Source organism: Blennius ocellaris, assembly GCF_963422515.1.
Source record: "Blennius ocellaris genome assembly, chromosome: 17".
NCBI lineage: Eukaryota > Metazoa > Chordata > Actinopteri > Blenniiformes > Blenniidae > Blennius > Blennius ocellaris.
Window position 1 is genome coordinate 9,645,016 of NC_137666.1, and position 15,464 is coordinate 9,660,479.

The following is a 15,464-nucleotide window of genomic DNA, read 5'->3' on the forward strand; positions in this document are numbered from 1 at the left end:
GGGGGGGGGGGGGGGGGGGGTGCAGCGTTTTGTGGCTTCTGATCAGAGATCACACATTCCAGTTATGTCATCGTGGTGTTTGAAGTTAATATCTTGTCTTATCTTGGAACCAAAATGGCAACGAGTCAAATCCATACAGCATTGTAACTTATTAAAGTTGGACCTGAGCAAGTCGTGTCAATTATTTCGATTCACAGCTGAACGGCTGAGCGTGTCTACTGATCACAGAGATTTCATTAAACAGGCATTCCTGTTTCCTCCACACACTGACAACCCCATGTTAAAGCTTGAAAAAAAATGTAATCAAAAATACATTGTGAGACTTTGTGTCTTTGTTACATCAGGTTATCGCTTTTTTTGTGTCTTTGTCTTTGTCTTTGTGTCGCTAGAAACTGTTGACCAACCGGCGTATCCAGAAACAGCACAGGGAGAGCATTCAGACTCCACAAAGAGCCATTGAAGCCTCTTGCTTTTAGCAGAAAGTGTTAACCACTACACAGCCATGTCTTGGCGATGGTTTTGTATCATGTTTTGTGATTCACATGTTCAGAATTAATACATTTTCTTTCTTTTTACATAGGGATGGTTCTGCTCCATCCAGGGGTCTAGTAGTAAACGATCTACCATCTTAACAGAAGTTAAAAAAAAAAATGCAATAATTTGATACAGTTAATACATGCGTCTTCTACTGGAATACATTTTCTGGTTTAGTCTACTTTCAATTGTCTGTTGATTGGGAAAATGAGGCCCCTCCAGAAACCATACCCTTCTTTGGGGCCACCAGATGTCCCTGCTTGTTCTGAACCGTAAAGTCTGAATCAGGAAGAGAAAGTCCTGATCAGGTTTTAGTCTCCAGTCACGTGACTGAACTGCTGCGCGCTCGTTCCTCTTGCATGCGATTGACAACCTCATAATAACAATAATAATAATAATAATTTGTAAGCATTTCACGTATATATGACAGCGGTCCAGTGGTGTGGACACACGCTCTTTTCATGTGTGAGGTTTGCGTTCGATCTCGGATTATGTCACTTTATTTATTTATTTATTTATTTATTTATTTTTCATCGCGTCACGTCACACAGACAGGACGTCCATGTGATTTCCGGGAAAGACGTACAAAACAAAGCAAAACAAAACAAAACAAAAAACTTTCATTCTGTCCTCCATGAACACGTCTTATAAAAAAAAAAGACGGAAGGAAATGGTGTTTTAAAGACGTCATGTGGCGGACCATATCTCCGGACCACTCGTTGCTCCGTGGGGCGTCGTTGTTTGGGGAAGTTTTTACGTTTCTCGTCACAGATGGAAAGCTGTGCTTGTCCGCCACACCGTGCGAGGTTATTCTCTTTTAATCGCTAAAGTATTTTCAGCCGCATAGTTAAATTTTTTAAACACCTTCGCGACTCTCTTTGTGCCAAATCGCGCCGTTTACGCGTCGCATTTACGCGCAGGTTGCGTCCGTCTCTCCTTCTGTGGAACGAAAATGTGCCAAAACGCTTCAAAAACTACTCTTCAACTCATATCTCAGCTCATGTGGGTGAGTAATACTTTTTCACCACAACTTCAACGTTTTCACGCTGTAAATATTGACCATATGTTGGATGCTGTTCATTAACGTCTAATATTTGTGTCGACTTTTTTGGTGTATTATTTGGTTGAAGTTATATTAAAGCAGCAGCAGGTTTTTTTTTTTTTATTGAATGATATTGTTTATGATTGTGTTATGCACGTTGGAGTCACTCACTTGGTCATATGACACAAAGGTGCAACCAACAGGAAGTAGAAAGAGGACAGTGCAAGTGGGATGGCTGAATTGGTTTTTCCAAAGAGTTTTAGACTTTAGACATAAATTGTGACTTTTTTTTTTTTGGTTGTCTTTTAGCTGTTTCGTTTTAAAATACTGACATACTTCCCATATAAAATAATACACATCAGGCAAAATGCACATGTTCGCTTATCCTTCATTTAGCTGAATATTTTTTTATTTACTGTAGGTCCCATTACCATAAATCACTTTGAGACTTCAAATATCATAATTCTTGTGAACCTGATTACACTATAGTGGAGTTTCTGTCGATTATGCTACTTGATGTGATGTGTAACGACAGTAACTGTCTCTTTTATTTCTCCTATCTCCCTCTTTTCTTTTCTGTACCTTTGATTGGAGAAATACAGGTATATCACATTCTTCTCAGAATGGTTCCATTACTGGTCTCAAAAACATTGATGGTGAATATTTGTAGAAGTTAGTGATATGAGCTCCTTTAGATCCGTTGTTCTTAAATTGTGGTCTGGCGAATAGATTTGACTTGTCATTCAAAACCATAATAAATCACATTCTACTCGCCATTGCTTTATTTTTGAAGCCTCTAACTCTTGTACGTTAGGGCGCATGCGCATGTCTGGCAGTGCTTCACTGTAAATCTCTGATAGATCAGAGGTCAGAGAAGGGAGCATGAGTGGACTTCTCACTTTTTGAAGAAAAGGCCTGTCCTGTTGTAACAAAGACCTCTTCTTTCACTGAATCGCCAGGTGGTGGGGCTGGTGGTGGGAATCGGTGGATTCTACCTGTACAGTAAGTACATACATGCCAGCCAGCTTTTTTCGGAGTGCTACATCATACTGCCGGCCTTCGTCGTTCTCGCCGGCGCCGCGCTCTCGTTGATCATCGGGTTCTTCGGCACGTGGCTCAGCTTCCAAAACTCGTCCTGTCGGCAGGGCCTGGTGAGCTTGTCAGAGTCTGCGTACGTCTACGAAAGTCTCAGTACTGGAATGAACTGTTCATAATAAAGTGTGTTCCCCTCCTCCAGTTTGTTTACCTGCTGGTTGTGAGCTTTTGCTTTCAGAGTACGGCTTTAGCGTTGGCTTACTTCCGTTCTCTAAAGGTAAACAAGTTACACCACGAGAGCCATGGGTTTTTTGGTTGTTTTTTTTAATGTGATGAAGAATAATGCTTTCTTTTTCAATTTAGCTGGGTGCAGATTTAGCTCCTCTCAGTGACATATTTCAGAACTACAATGGAAGCATTCAAGACCCTGCATCTAAAACTGTCGATGCTGCACAGCAGGAGGTGTGTGCACTCTCATCAGTCACATTTCACTGGATCATATATGTGTTCACAAATGAAGTTTGCATCTGTTTACAAAGTTTTCCGACTCTAAATAAGCCAAAGCAATAGTATGGAACATAATTTTCTTCGTGTAGCGTGCAGGAACGGAAATACAATCACTGTTGAATCAGATTCATATATTTTTCTGATATATTTATTATAATTGAGCGTTTTGTGTTTTCATTCCTGCAGTTTGAGTGTTGTGGAGTGCATAATTACACTGACTGGTTGGAGACGGCCTGGTTCAATCAAAGTGGAGGGGTCCGGATCCCTCACAGCTGCTGCAACAGCATTTTTGCCTCTTGCACTGGCAGCGTGGACCAGCCATGGCTGCTTTACTCACAGGTAGAAGTGGTTCATTTAAGCTCTGATGAGAAAAGCTACTGCAGGTCTGTCTGACCAGATCAACACGTCCGTGTCAAAATGTCCTCCTTGATTTGTTTTTGTCTTTCAGGGCTGCCAGGAGAATGTGGAGATGAGCTTTCATTTCCTGCTGAATTTCATCCTCTGGGGTTCCCTACTGGTTGTCCTCGTTGGGGTATGATGATATTCTGGTGATTTTTGGTGCTATTTTTAACTGTATATTTGAAATAAAATGCCACTAAAATGTAACTGATAAAAGAATGATATAGAGATATCTGTAATTACATGAATGGTTCCTACAAATTGCATCAATTGATTTTTATCTTGGTCAAGTATTCAATACAAAAAAATTATGAAGCCATACTGTTAATTAGAGAAAATGTTGAATTATTTTCACCAGAAACTGAGTTTACATCTGACAGTTACGTTTCTTTAAGCCTTAATTTGGAATCCATTAATTCCAGAGATACATATCTGCCTCTAACTTTACATAAAAGTTGACTATTTTCACCTACAAGTTGCTCATTTCTGCAATTGTGTTATCAAATTATTGAATTGATTTACCTGCAAATATTTCCTACAAGTTAGACGCGAAACATCTAATCAATAACAATTTGTCATCTTATTTTATAAACTCAGAATTAGCATAATTTCCTCTATAAGAACATATTTATAGTTGGTTCTGTCTCAGTAACCACAGCTATTTGGGCTGTAAGTCAAATTTAAAAGAAAACACTGATTTATACAGCTTTAAATGGGTTTTTAAAGAAATTCGACAAGGTTCTGTCGGTGTTTAGGTAAAAATAAGCAGTGGGTGAATTTCTCATTGATCAAAATATTTCGATTTTTATTTTGAGTTAATGGCTGTCTGTTTTGAGTTTGGGTAGGTTTCAGAATTGGACTTGTTGAACCAGATTCCTGCTCTTGTTTCCTTTTCTCTTGTCATGCAGGTCATTTTGTTACTGACAATGATGCACATCATGAGGGAACCACCACCACTGTTTGGATATCAAGTGCTATGAAAAGATTAAATGCACTTGTGATGCACTGCTGTATATTTCAAACCATTTTCCAAAAAGTGGTGAGGCTGGCACGGACAAAAAATCATATCTATTGTTGATGATCCACAACTGGGAACCTATTCCATCCACTTTTACGAGGTTATAAAATATTTTACTGGTACAAATTATATTATTTTTTTAAAGACATATGGCAGGGGTGACAAATATGTATTTTTCTAGACCATTCAGATATCACTCTGAGGTACCTTCCTGTGGTGACAGTAATGTCTGGTTTATGTGATACCAAATAAATGACTGTTTCTTGATTTTAATATGCCGCATTGTCTTCTGTATGGGTATATGGCAAACATGCTTTTGAGACTGAGAAGATTCCCAGGCATATTATGAGGGGTTGCCTGATCTCAGCAGCAGCAGTTTGGAGTAAAGTTAATTTTGACTCACTCCATGCACATTCATATTCTTTTCATCTTGTTTTCAATTGCATAAATTAAGACCCCCGCCCCAGTCAAACAGGCTTACTCTTTGTAACTTTAAAACTCTAATGCAACAGTTCCATTTAAACTGATACACAATGTGTTAACAGAGAAAACTATCAAAACTGACAGCAAATGTGTATACATGTATAAAAATACATTTTACCCATTTAGCATCATGTCATTCACATCACTGCTTGAGGAGGCAATGTTGCTTCTTTGTTGTCATGGGAACACTGTAACCAGGGAAATTAGGCCTTTCCAACTCTGAATTTGTGCATAATTGCTGAATGCTGAAGGTAGTCACACATTAGTAATCCAAATCTTAATTCTTTTGTGAATGCTGAAAGGTATTCATGCACATTGTGTCTTCACTTCACTTCATATTTATTATTTGAATGTTGAAGGTAGTCACAGCTTTATTCAGCATCCACGCTTTCATTTTCTTGAAATGCAAACGTCCAGTAATACGTGTTTATTTTTCGTCACTGGTGTTGTATTTTTAATCAGTAGTATTACTTGGTATATATACATTGTTTGGTCATTAATTCAGCATTCCTGAACAAAGACCTTGTAAGTTATCTCCATTAAACGCATCCAGAAAGTGCGTTATGATTCTCAAGTTTCTTCACAGTTTAAAGATGCCTGTGCATATATATATATATATTTATATGAAATAAAGCAAAAAACAATATATTTCATCATTTCCACTTTTCTCAACTGATGATTTGAGCACCAATGTCTTATTATATATTTAATTATTTGCACAAAAGTACCCAAAATATGACTTTTTGTGCCAAAAAAAAATTTGTTCTGTCATTTTTATTACTTTATCTTCGAGTGCAGGAAACAAGCAGCAGTTGTCATTTTTTTATTTTTTTTTATTTATAATATATATATATATATATATATATATATATATATATATATATATAAACCGCACGTGGTGGAAAGACAAGCACCCTGTTTCCGTGCATGTGGACCGCGCGCGGCCTTCGCGGAGGTCCGTCCTTGTGGACGCTGGTGGGCGTGGCCGGCCCCGTCACGTAGCTCCTTCTTTCGGTGTCTTCGCTGCGTCGAGGCCGACTTGGAGGGAAGCGAGCGTCGTCGGAAGGGACAAGAAAACAAGGGACGCGAGCATAAACTGCAACTCCACCCACCCTAATAAAAGCTGGTAAGGTTTGTAAATGTATGGCGAGTGTTCGCATGGCGGCCGTAGGGCGCCAGTGCGACGGTATTCAGACGTTTTAAACGTCTGGTGCTGCCATGCTGCTTTGTAGCGGCCCGCGTTAGCCGTTAGCCTCCGGGGCCTGTTAGCAGGCCGCCCGGGTTTCGGCGCGGGGACGGACACGCGCCGTTTTGACGCTCTCCAAAATAGGGACGCGGTGCTTGAGGTTATGAGCTAGCTGGCCAAGCACCGCCACTTTTACTACTTAAGTCACGCATAGCGAGCAGTTACCGTCTTCGAAGCGTATCCCCACAGTTTTACACCTTTGTTTGGTGGAGCCATGTTGGGATACATTTGTCCTTCTGAGTGCAGCAGACTGTTAGCATGTAGCTCACCAATGCTAACAGGGCCTCTGCACGCTTCCAACACAGTGGAATCAACTGATTGTGCTATAATTTTAGTAGACAAAGCGATAATGCGCCACTCAAACCGAATCGATAAGCGAGCGAAACGTTTTATTTTGGCAAGAATTATCTCACGATCGTAGGTCACAGTGTGACGCCGGCTCACATGTCCACTTCGCGTTGCAGCCATTCATTCAAATCGTGCACGTTCAGCTCCACTTTTATTCCGCAGATAGCCAAATACCTCCACACACAGTTGACTTTATTAAGAAACAGGTATTCAGCTCTATACAGACGGAGTAACATCACTATTTAAGTTGTTACGCCCATGCCTTCCCCTGATGAATACATATGTGCATTTATACTGGTGTTTATTACAGGATGGTTTGGTATTTTTATATGTTGTGGTCACAAGAATTGAATAAATGTTATTTTCGCTACAGCTAAAACTCAATACATGTAAATAACACCAGCAACATTGACGTTTCACCGATGCAGCTTGGAAATCCCGGAGGGGGAAATCCATCATTCTGCATCATGACGTAGTGATCGTGAACTGTAATATTTTCCCTTTTCTGTGCTTCGATATGATCAAGATTTACATATCCGCGCCCCAACAGTTCTGCAAGGAATGATCTGTTCCAGCTGCAAGATCTTGCTGTTGGTTAGTCATTAGCAGTGATGGTTTATCATCAAATTAGTGAGGAGTGACATCCAAATTGGTTTTTTTTTGAGTACCATGTCATGTGGAGGACCTTTAGTGCTCAGATCTGAGATCTACCATGCTCACCAAATCCGGTGAAAACTACTGTATAGACAGCATTTTAATGAACTAATTATACCATCAACGTGTTAATTTGATCTCATTCTTATACTGGTAAAAGGGCATCGCAAGAGGGATTGGTCAGCTTTGCATTTCAGGCTCCAATGTTCACGTGTTGATGAAAACCACCGTGTTGCACGAAACAATGCAAACTGAATGACAAATTTCTCATTTTGTATTTTCTTGCTATTCGAACTGTAAATTTGCACAATGAACATTTCAACAAAATCAACTTTTTAAAGATGGGGTCTTAGTCCTCCTCACGTTACTCCTGCGTTACCGCACCATGGAGATAAGTGCTGCATTTAAATGTTTTACCTTGTTAAAAAAGAAAAATGTCTGGAATTCGTCCATCTGGTTGTTGCCGGGTGTGTTTTTCCCTTAATGTTGTGTTCTCCAGTGTACAAGTGTGTTTGTCTTGTAGCTGTAACATGCTTTGATATTTCTTATCCTCATTCAGCCTCAGGAGCAGTGAAGTGTCTTCATGGCAGTTCGTCGAGGACACAATAAGTACTTGAAAGTGAGTAGGAGATCTTGGCTACAGTTGGAAGCTATATTGCAGGATGTGATAGATTTGTCTCCAGTGTGATCAGACACTTGAGTTGTGGGTGTTTTCTGTCATGCCAGGTTTCTCTTTCTTATATGGTGGCAACTAGTGCATTCAAGTATGTTTGTTATACGTTGCTTACATACTTAAAATCTTGATAAATTCACTATTATTAATTTAATGCTACATAAATGAGTTGCACCTTTGAAATAAAACTAACAAGCATATTACTTAACCAATATTTATAGTTGTGATAACAGGACTCTCATTCATCCTTGTAGATAGTGTATCTCACCCACCAGAATGCATAATTCCAATCCTTCCCTGGCATGAATGGACCTCAGTCAGTTTGACTGCTGGACTCATTCCCATTTTGGGACTGAACCCAATTCAGATGCCAGAAAGTGTGTCGTAATACACACCCTGGGAAACAGCAGAAGCAATGTTTTAACGTTGTCAAAGTCTAAACTTGTGGGGGGTTTTTTTTCCTTTGCATTGATACCTGAATTTGTATCGAAGTCCTTGTTAGTAACACTGCAGACTGACGCAAGGCGGAGCTGATCACAGGGGTTAGAGAGTTGCTGCCGACTTCATCTTGCATTGTTGAAATTTCATGTCGGCTTAGTGTGGTTTAAATCCAGTCACATTATTTGATAACATGTTGACTTAAAACTTCACTACAGGCAGTCTTGACTGGCGATCAAATAATACTACAAAATAAGAAACCATAAAAGTTTTTTTTTTATTTCAATTCATTGTTGTGCCTCTTATATTTTAGCTAATATTTTTCAAGCACATTTTTATGTGGCCATGGGGCTCATATTTGTTTGTTTGCAAGCCCGAAGTGTTAAGTTGATCTGGTTGATGAGAAGTCAGTTTCATAATTTTACATAATACAACAACTGGACACGTGACTAAACGAGGCAGCAATCAAGTAGTGACTCGCCACACTGTGTTGACATGTTTACGCCCTGTTGTTGATTTCATGGGGTTGTATGAGGCGACGGGGAGGAGCTACGGCCACTGAAGCCTGCAGTTTAAATCATTGGAAGTCGATCTGACACAAAGTTCATATTAGGAATTTTGCAGCAACAGTGTGGATTTAAAAACACGCCATGGAAGTTAACATCTATTTTTTTTAATTTACTGCCTTTTTTTTGTTATAGAATAGGTTGCTGTGACTTGTATAGGATTTTGTATGACCAGTACAGACTTCTCAAATACATATTCTTTTTCTAACTCATCCGAACAATTATGCATTATGCTGTTATAACAATTGTTGTTTGCATCCTGTATGCTTATCTCTTTGTCTTTTTTTTTTTTCCACCCATCTGGCTGAGCTGCAGGAGGTGTATGACATGTCAAACGGTTACGAAGACCACATGGGAGGAGACGAGGGGAAGGATAACAAGACCAACCTGATAGTGAACTACCTTCCTCAGAGCATGACGCAGGATGAGCTGCGGAGCCTCTTCAGCAGCATCGGAGAGGTGGAGTCAGCCAAGCTGATAAGAGACAAAGTCGCAGGTACGCAAAAGTGGAGCTTTAAGACTCGTGACAGTCGAGATCGACGTTTTAAACAATGGCAAAAGAAGAAAGAAAAAAAGCTGAATCCTGTTACATGAAAACATCCATATATGTCAGTGGTGGCTCAGCTTCATGACTGCTTATTTGGAATTTCACTCATTTTCAGATTACCTCTTTCTGACTGACACTTCCCAAATTGTTTTCTGGCCCCTTCACCTCCTCAGTGATTCTATGATCCAATTCCTCTGGAGAAGCTGCCAATAACAAACCTCTGCCCGAGTTAGGCCGCAGTGTGCTCAAACTGTTTGCCCACCATAGACTTGTTTTCTTTATCCCAACGAATTCAGCGCTGTTTAACTGTAGACGGGTTTCTTTGTTTCACTTTAGCATGCAATGTTTAGATTTGCTTTTGTTTTGCTATTTATTTGTTTGCAGATTTTTTTGAACTATAAACCGTTTTTTTGTTTTATTTTATTGTTTTCCTTTTTTTTTTTCTCTAGGCCACAGTTTAGGGTACGGATTTGTTAACTATCTTAACCCTAGTGATGCAGACAGAGCTATCAATACACTGAATGGACTAAGGCTACAGTCCAAAACTATCAAGGTAACGTGCAATAAGGTGTTCTACAATTCTCAAAGAAAAGATGTCATGTCATATAACTCTCCTGTGGCTCTTGTGCTCTCCGTTAACTAGCTAGTACATGTCAGCCCGAGGAAATGCTTTTACTGCTCACTTATTTCCATACCTGACATGTCTGACTTTGAGTTAAATTTATTTCATTCTGTCAAGATTCTTTTTTTTAAAAAGTACCTTTTTAATCAGTTTGATTAATTTTTAGCGTGTCGTAATGTTTTATTTGGTTTTGATTCTATTCATTTTTGCTAAAAAAAAAAAAAAAAGTTTAGTCACTTGGGTAACAGTTGGCTTATCAGACGATCTAAATTTTATTTTGTTTTATTGAGTCGAAATGTTTTCATTTTAATAAACCAAAATCTTTCAGTCGAATGAGTTAAATTTAACTTGCAAACATTTCTGATATATATATATATATATATATATATATATGCCTCTGTAGATGACCTGAATATTGTAAGATGTTCCTTTTACTTCTGATAGTGTTAAAATAATTTATTTATTGCTGAATTATTATTTTTTTGCTTCATTCGTGTCAAAGTTTTAACGAGGCTTTATTATTTCCCGTTGCCAGGTTTCATATGCGCGGCCCAGCTCAGATACAATAAAAGATGCCAACCTGTATATCAGCGGCCTGCCGAGGAACATGACCCAGAAGGACGTGGAGGACATGTTTTCTCGTTTTGGCCACATCATTAATTCTCGTGTACTTGTTGATCAGGGTTCAGGTACGACAGGTGAATGACTTCCTTACTTTCTTCAATAACAAAAATTGCCCCTTGGGCTTTAGTTTGAAAAAAAAAACCCGGCAAGAGCACAGTCGTGTTCTGTTTGACGCGCCGCGCATGCACTCAACCGCTGCTCCATCGTATCCAGGCTCATCCCGCGGCGTGGCCTTTATCCGGTTCGACAAGCGGGCCGAGGCCGAGGAGGCCGTCAAGAGCCTGAACGGCCAGAAGCCGCCGGGCGCCGCCGAGCCGATCACGGTGAAGTTCGCCGCCAATCCAAACCAGGCCAAGAACACGCAGCTCATCTCGCAGCTGTACCACAACCAGTCCCGGCGCTTCGGCGGGCCCCTGCACCACCAGGCGCAGCGCTTCAGGTGAGAGCCGTCGGGGAGGCGCAAAGACTCTGTGACTCTTCTAGAAACATTTCTGTCCCGCCAAGTTTCACCTCTTTAATTCTTCCAACTTCAGAAATACTTTCATCCAGGTGAGAAGCAATGGTTGGTTCTTCAATCGCTCCATCTACACAAATAAAAGACCACTTTAACATTACCGCGGACTAGCTTTTTATCATTGCCTGCAAATAGTCTTGTTTCATGTTTACTACTGTGCTAATTAAAAACAATTTCTGTTATGTTCCTTGACATTTTTGAATGAAGAGATGGAGATAAGTGAATTTGTCTTTCAAATTGTGGGGAATGTTTCTCTGACAGCTTGAGGAAAGATGCTGCTTCAGGACAAATGTGGAGCTCCAGGAATTGCCCGTTTCCCCATTTTCTTCACTGTTCAAATTCTATATTTAAATAAAAAAATCATCCCACTCATTGAAACCACTTGAACTGAAAGCAAGTAAACGCATTTTATAATGCTGCATTTGGATATCAGGCACTTTATTTCTGTTGCATATTTCAGTAAAAAAAAAAAAGCAGACTAACATGGACTCATGAAACATTACGTACAATAATCTGAAATAACAATCTTTGGGTTGAAAAAAAAGTAAATTTTTTATTTTTATTTTTTTAATTCTGCTTTTGGGAGATCAGATTTTTTTTTAATGACTATGGCTAATTCAACTCAAATCGCAGGTTGAGTTTGAGTTTCTTTTATCTCCTGATTTCACACGAGCAGAAAATATCAATAAAAGGATCGTGCGTAAAGTGATGGAAATCATTCAGGCTCTGAAAGCTATGAACAAATACATTGAACCCTAACCCTAACTATTCACAAGTGGTATTACTCTTTATAGATGTGATGTTGTGACGTGTAGAATCACAAGGATGTTCACTACATTGAACTCCACTCCACTTTCCCATTTCCAGGTTTTCTCCCATGGGCGTGGACCACATGGGCGGGATGGGGGGCGTCAGCGTCCCGGGGAACTCCACGTCCGGCTGGTGCATCTTCATCTACAACCTGGGCCAGGAGGCGGACGAGAGCATCCTCTGGCAGATGTTCGGCCCCTTCGGCGCCGTCACCAACGTCAAGGTGATCCGCGACTTCAACACCAACAAGTGCAAAGGCTTCGGCTTCGTCACCATGACTAACTACGAGGAGGCGGCCATGGCCATCGCCAGCCTGAACGGCTACCGGCTCGGGGACAAGATCCTGCAAGTGTCCTTCAAGACCAGCAAGGGCCACAAGTAGAGCAGGGGGGAGAGACAATCTGGTGTTGGTAGAGGAGGACAGGAAGCAACTTGTGCCAGACGTTTGTTGCAGAAAGTGTTAGGTTTCCCAGGTCTGGCACATCATTTTGGGTTTTCGATGTATTCAGAGTTAAATAAGAACTTCATTCTTCTGCACCTTTGTACTTGTCTAAAAGAGTGTCTAGGTTCTTTTTCTTTCTTTTTTTCTCCTTCCATTGTTAAACTCGTGCTTGGGGCTTGAGGACACTCTGTTTATTTTTTTTTATTATTTTTTTTTGCGGAAGTGATTGAAGAAAGCAAATCCCCAAATGATCTCAAAAGTTTTTTGACAATGATGTTCTAAGATAAAATACTGTCTACATGTTTTGCATGCAACTGGGGTTCTAGATAAAAACTAGTCTCTTGTGGTGCACTGAGAAATTCCCTACAAAAAAATAACTGTTATTGTATTGGCTAATTTAAAGTGGTAAAGGAGGATATTTTTCCTAAGCCAGTGATTGTTTCGGTTGTGACAAAGCAGTGGCTCCGTGTCTGACCTGGTCATAAGTAGTAATAGATGCCTTAAATGACCCTCTGGTAGACGCAAACCTTTTCAATACCACCCACTGTTTCAAGTCGGTCTCGGAGCAAAGCACTTTTAACACGCATTGTTTTAGGTCGCTATGAATATCAGTCTTTATCGATGTCGGATCTTTAATCGCCCTCCACCAAGCTTCAAACAGACTGGAGGGAAGTGTTCATGTTTTTGTTTTCCCTGTTGAAAGTCTTCTTTTTTTTTTAATGGAAATTTGGGGAGAGAGAGAAAAAATGAGCCCCTGTCAATGAGGAAAGAATTCAGATGGACCAAAGTCAGGGAGAGATTTTGTCATAACCCCACAAGAGTTTCTGAACATTTTCACAGGCTGAAGTTACTGTTTTGTTTCGTTTTTTGATTCTTATTCTTTTTGAAGAGGTACTAAGGTTATATCAGGCTTCCTGAAAGCAGCATTATTTTGGCCGTTTACCTTCCCTTTTGATTCTTTTTCTTTTTTTTTTCTTCTTCCCCTTTGATTTAAAATTTTTTTGTTTCTCTTTTCTTTGTAGAGGCATAACATTTTATTTCCATCAGGATAATAACTTACACCCTTGTTTGGAGAGAACTTAATGGCCTTTGTTATCGATTTAATTTAGTTTTTGCTTTATTTTCTTCCCTTTCTTTTGTTTTGGTTGTTTCACTTTGAACATGAAACCATTAAATTTTGTTTGGTTTTGCCGAAAAGTTTTGTTTGGTTTGTTTCTTTTTTTGATGATTTATCTTTCTTTTTTTTCCTTTTAGATTTGTTTCTTTTCCTTTTTTTCTTTCTTCCCCCCCCCCCCCCCATGAGCAGACCTGCAGCGCTGACTGAAAGACGTGCGGCCGAGCGGAAACCATTGGAGGCTTTTACATTTACAAAATGTTTCAATATTTCTTTTTATTATTAACGGACCAATGTCAATTGAGCTTCGAATTTCTTAAGTGTACCGGCACATCGAGGGGAACTTGTGCCCAGTCCACATTGATGGTTGGATTCTTTTTAAACCAGAGGAGCAACTGGTCGTGTAAATCTTCATCCCATTGTTAACGGAGAGCTCTGTTTGTCAGCTCTTTTAAATAATCTTTTTAAAAGCCAAATTTGTTGTGTTTTTCAGTGGCTATTTTTAAAGTGAGAAATAAGTATCCACTGCTCACTTGGAGCTAAAAACCACTTGTCATTTCTTTTATCAACTCCATTTTTGTCTTTTGCGTACTAACGTCTCATTTAATGGGGGAATTTTGTTTCAGTGCTTTGTTTGATTTTTAGGCGGATAAAACTTTGGAGCGTTGGCACTGTAATCGTCTTGACTGAAATTAGGTCGTACTTAATTTTTCCTTGACCAATACTAAACCTTTGCATGTCTTTAAAAAAAAAAAAAAAGAAGAAAAAAAAAGCTGTTTATATTGTGAGGTTCAAAGAGTTTTCCTCATTGCGAGCTTAAAGAGTCTTAAAGGTGACTTTTGATTTAGTGTTTCCATGTGTTGTTTCTTTCATTTTAATTTTAATTTCGTTTTGTTTCACAGTCAGTAATGTCGTGCAATATTTCCTGCTCTGCTCGAAGCAGGTGGTAGAAGTCCGTTCTCGTCGTCCTTTTTCCATATTTCAATTTTTTTTTTTTCTCTACTCACACGTTACTACTTCGTTTCTCTCAGCGGTCTGGTCGAAGTCGCATGAAAGACGCGAGTCAGTTTTCACGGGCAGTCGAGGCAAACTGCATTCCGCCTTAATTTATAAGTGGAGGTTTTACATTGCGTGTATTTTTCATCGGAGGAGGCGAGGTTATTTATTTGATGGTGTATGCAGTCATCTTGATTCTCACTGAAAGTGTTTTTATTGAGTTGTTTTCTTGGTTTTGAACACTAAGTTTAAAAGTCCATTTAAATGTCTTCTAACATTGGATCATTTCAATAAAATCATGGTGGCATTTCAGAGTTGAAAACATTAAAAAAAAAAAAAAAAAAGTGTGTCTCCAGAAGCCTCTTGTGGATGTGCTGTAACTGATTTATTCACACGTCATCCAGGATCCTCACCAGGACATTAGACTGAAGCTGGGATTGTTAAAGTTGTAACTTTCTTCTTTTTTTTTTCCTCCTTACTCTTCTGTCAAATCCAGGAGTCGGTATCTTGTCTTCTGGTTCAAGAGGGATCGCTGGATCTCTTGTCAGTCTGATTCCTCCTGAAGCCACACGAGGGAGACAAGTTGCAGCAACTTGCCTCACAGACAATTGACACACTTCAATGAATATGAGCAAAAGATGAAAATAGAAGTTCCTCTTCCTATCATATTCAACCAGAGTTAGTGGTTGACTATTTAAAGTTAATGCATTTAAATAAGAGACATTGTTTTTGCAACGCATGTCATTCCTATTTCAGCAGGTTCACTTTCAGCCAAGTTGCTGCGGCTGTTTGAATGGATAAGCTTCTTTCTTTGGTCGTGTCACTTCTATTCCAGTCATGACTTTTTTAATT

General features: G+C 39.5%; 2 protein-coding genes across 5 annotated transcripts; both read left to right on the forward strand.

Annotated features, from left to right (window-relative positions):
- Nucleotides 1–1,150: 1,150 nt before the first annotated feature.
- tspan37 (tetraspanin 37) lies at nucleotides 1,151–4,802 on the forward strand. Its single transcript, XM_080512531.1, has 7 exons — nucleotides 1,151–1,540; nucleotides 2,536–2,727; nucleotides 2,814–2,888; nucleotides 2,975–3,073; nucleotides 3,305–3,457; nucleotides 3,567–3,650; nucleotides 4,426–4,802. Exons 1-7 carry the CDS (start codon nucleotides 1,487–1,489, stop codon nucleotides 4,495–4,497), a joined length of 729 nt encoding a protein of 242 aa, XP_080368657.1. The 5' UTR covers nucleotides 1,151–1,486; the 3' UTR covers nucleotides 4,498–4,802.
- Nucleotides 4,803–6,040: 1,238 nt separating this feature from the next.
- Nucleotides 6,041–15,030, forward strand: elavl1a (ELAV like RNA binding protein 1a). Of its 4 annotated transcripts, none has more exons than XM_080512935.1 (7): nucleotides 6,041–6,144; nucleotides 7,826–7,885; nucleotides 9,247–9,439; nucleotides 9,940–10,043; nucleotides 10,648–10,810; nucleotides 10,950–11,175; nucleotides 12,118–15,030. In XM_080512935.1, the coding sequence occupies exons 2-7, from the start codon at nucleotides 7,850–7,852 to the stop codon at nucleotides 12,440–12,442; spliced, it is 1,047 nt and encodes a 348-aa protein (XP_080369061.1). In that variant the 5' UTR covers nucleotides 6,041–6,144; nucleotides 7,826–7,849; the 3' UTR covers nucleotides 12,443–15,030. The 4 variants fall into 4 exon arrangements, with proteins under 4 accessions (XP_080369061.1, XP_080369062.1, XP_080369063.1 ...); XM_080512936.1 differs by having other exon boundaries at nucleotides 10,648–10,801; XM_080512937.1 differs by having other exon boundaries at nucleotides 9,259–9,439.
- The last annotated feature ends 434 nt before the right edge of the window (nucleotides 15,031–15,464 follow it).

What these genes read in the sequence shown, in the direction of transcription:
- tspan37 (XM_080512531.1), top strand. Translation starts at nt 1,487, where the DNA reads ATGTGCCAAAACGCTTCAAAAACTACTCTTCAACTCATATCTCAGCTC. An exon ending in TCATATCTCAGCTCATGTGG is followed by an intron (nt 1,541 to 2,535) that starts GTGAGTAATACT and finishes CTGAATCGCCAG; the next exon opens with GTGGTGGGGCTGGTGGTGGG. An exon ending in CTTACTTCCGTTCTCTAAAG is followed by an intron (nt 2,889 to 2,974) that starts GTAAACAAGTTA and finishes TTTTCAATTTAG; the next exon opens with CTGGGTGCAGATTTAGCTCC.
- elavl1a (XM_080512935.1), top strand. Translation starts at nt 7,850, where the DNA reads ATGGCAGTTCGTCGAGGACACAATAAGTACTTGAAA. An exon ending in TCAGGGTTCAGGTACGACAG is followed by an intron (nt 10,811 to 10,949) that starts GTGAATGACTTC and finishes CATCGTATCCAG; the next exon opens with GCTCATCCCGCGGCGTGGCC. An exon ending in CACCAGGCGCAGCGCTTCAG is followed by an intron (nt 11,176 to 12,117) that starts GTGAGAGCCGTC and finishes TCCCATTTCCAG; the next exon opens with GTTTTCTCCCATGGGCGTGG.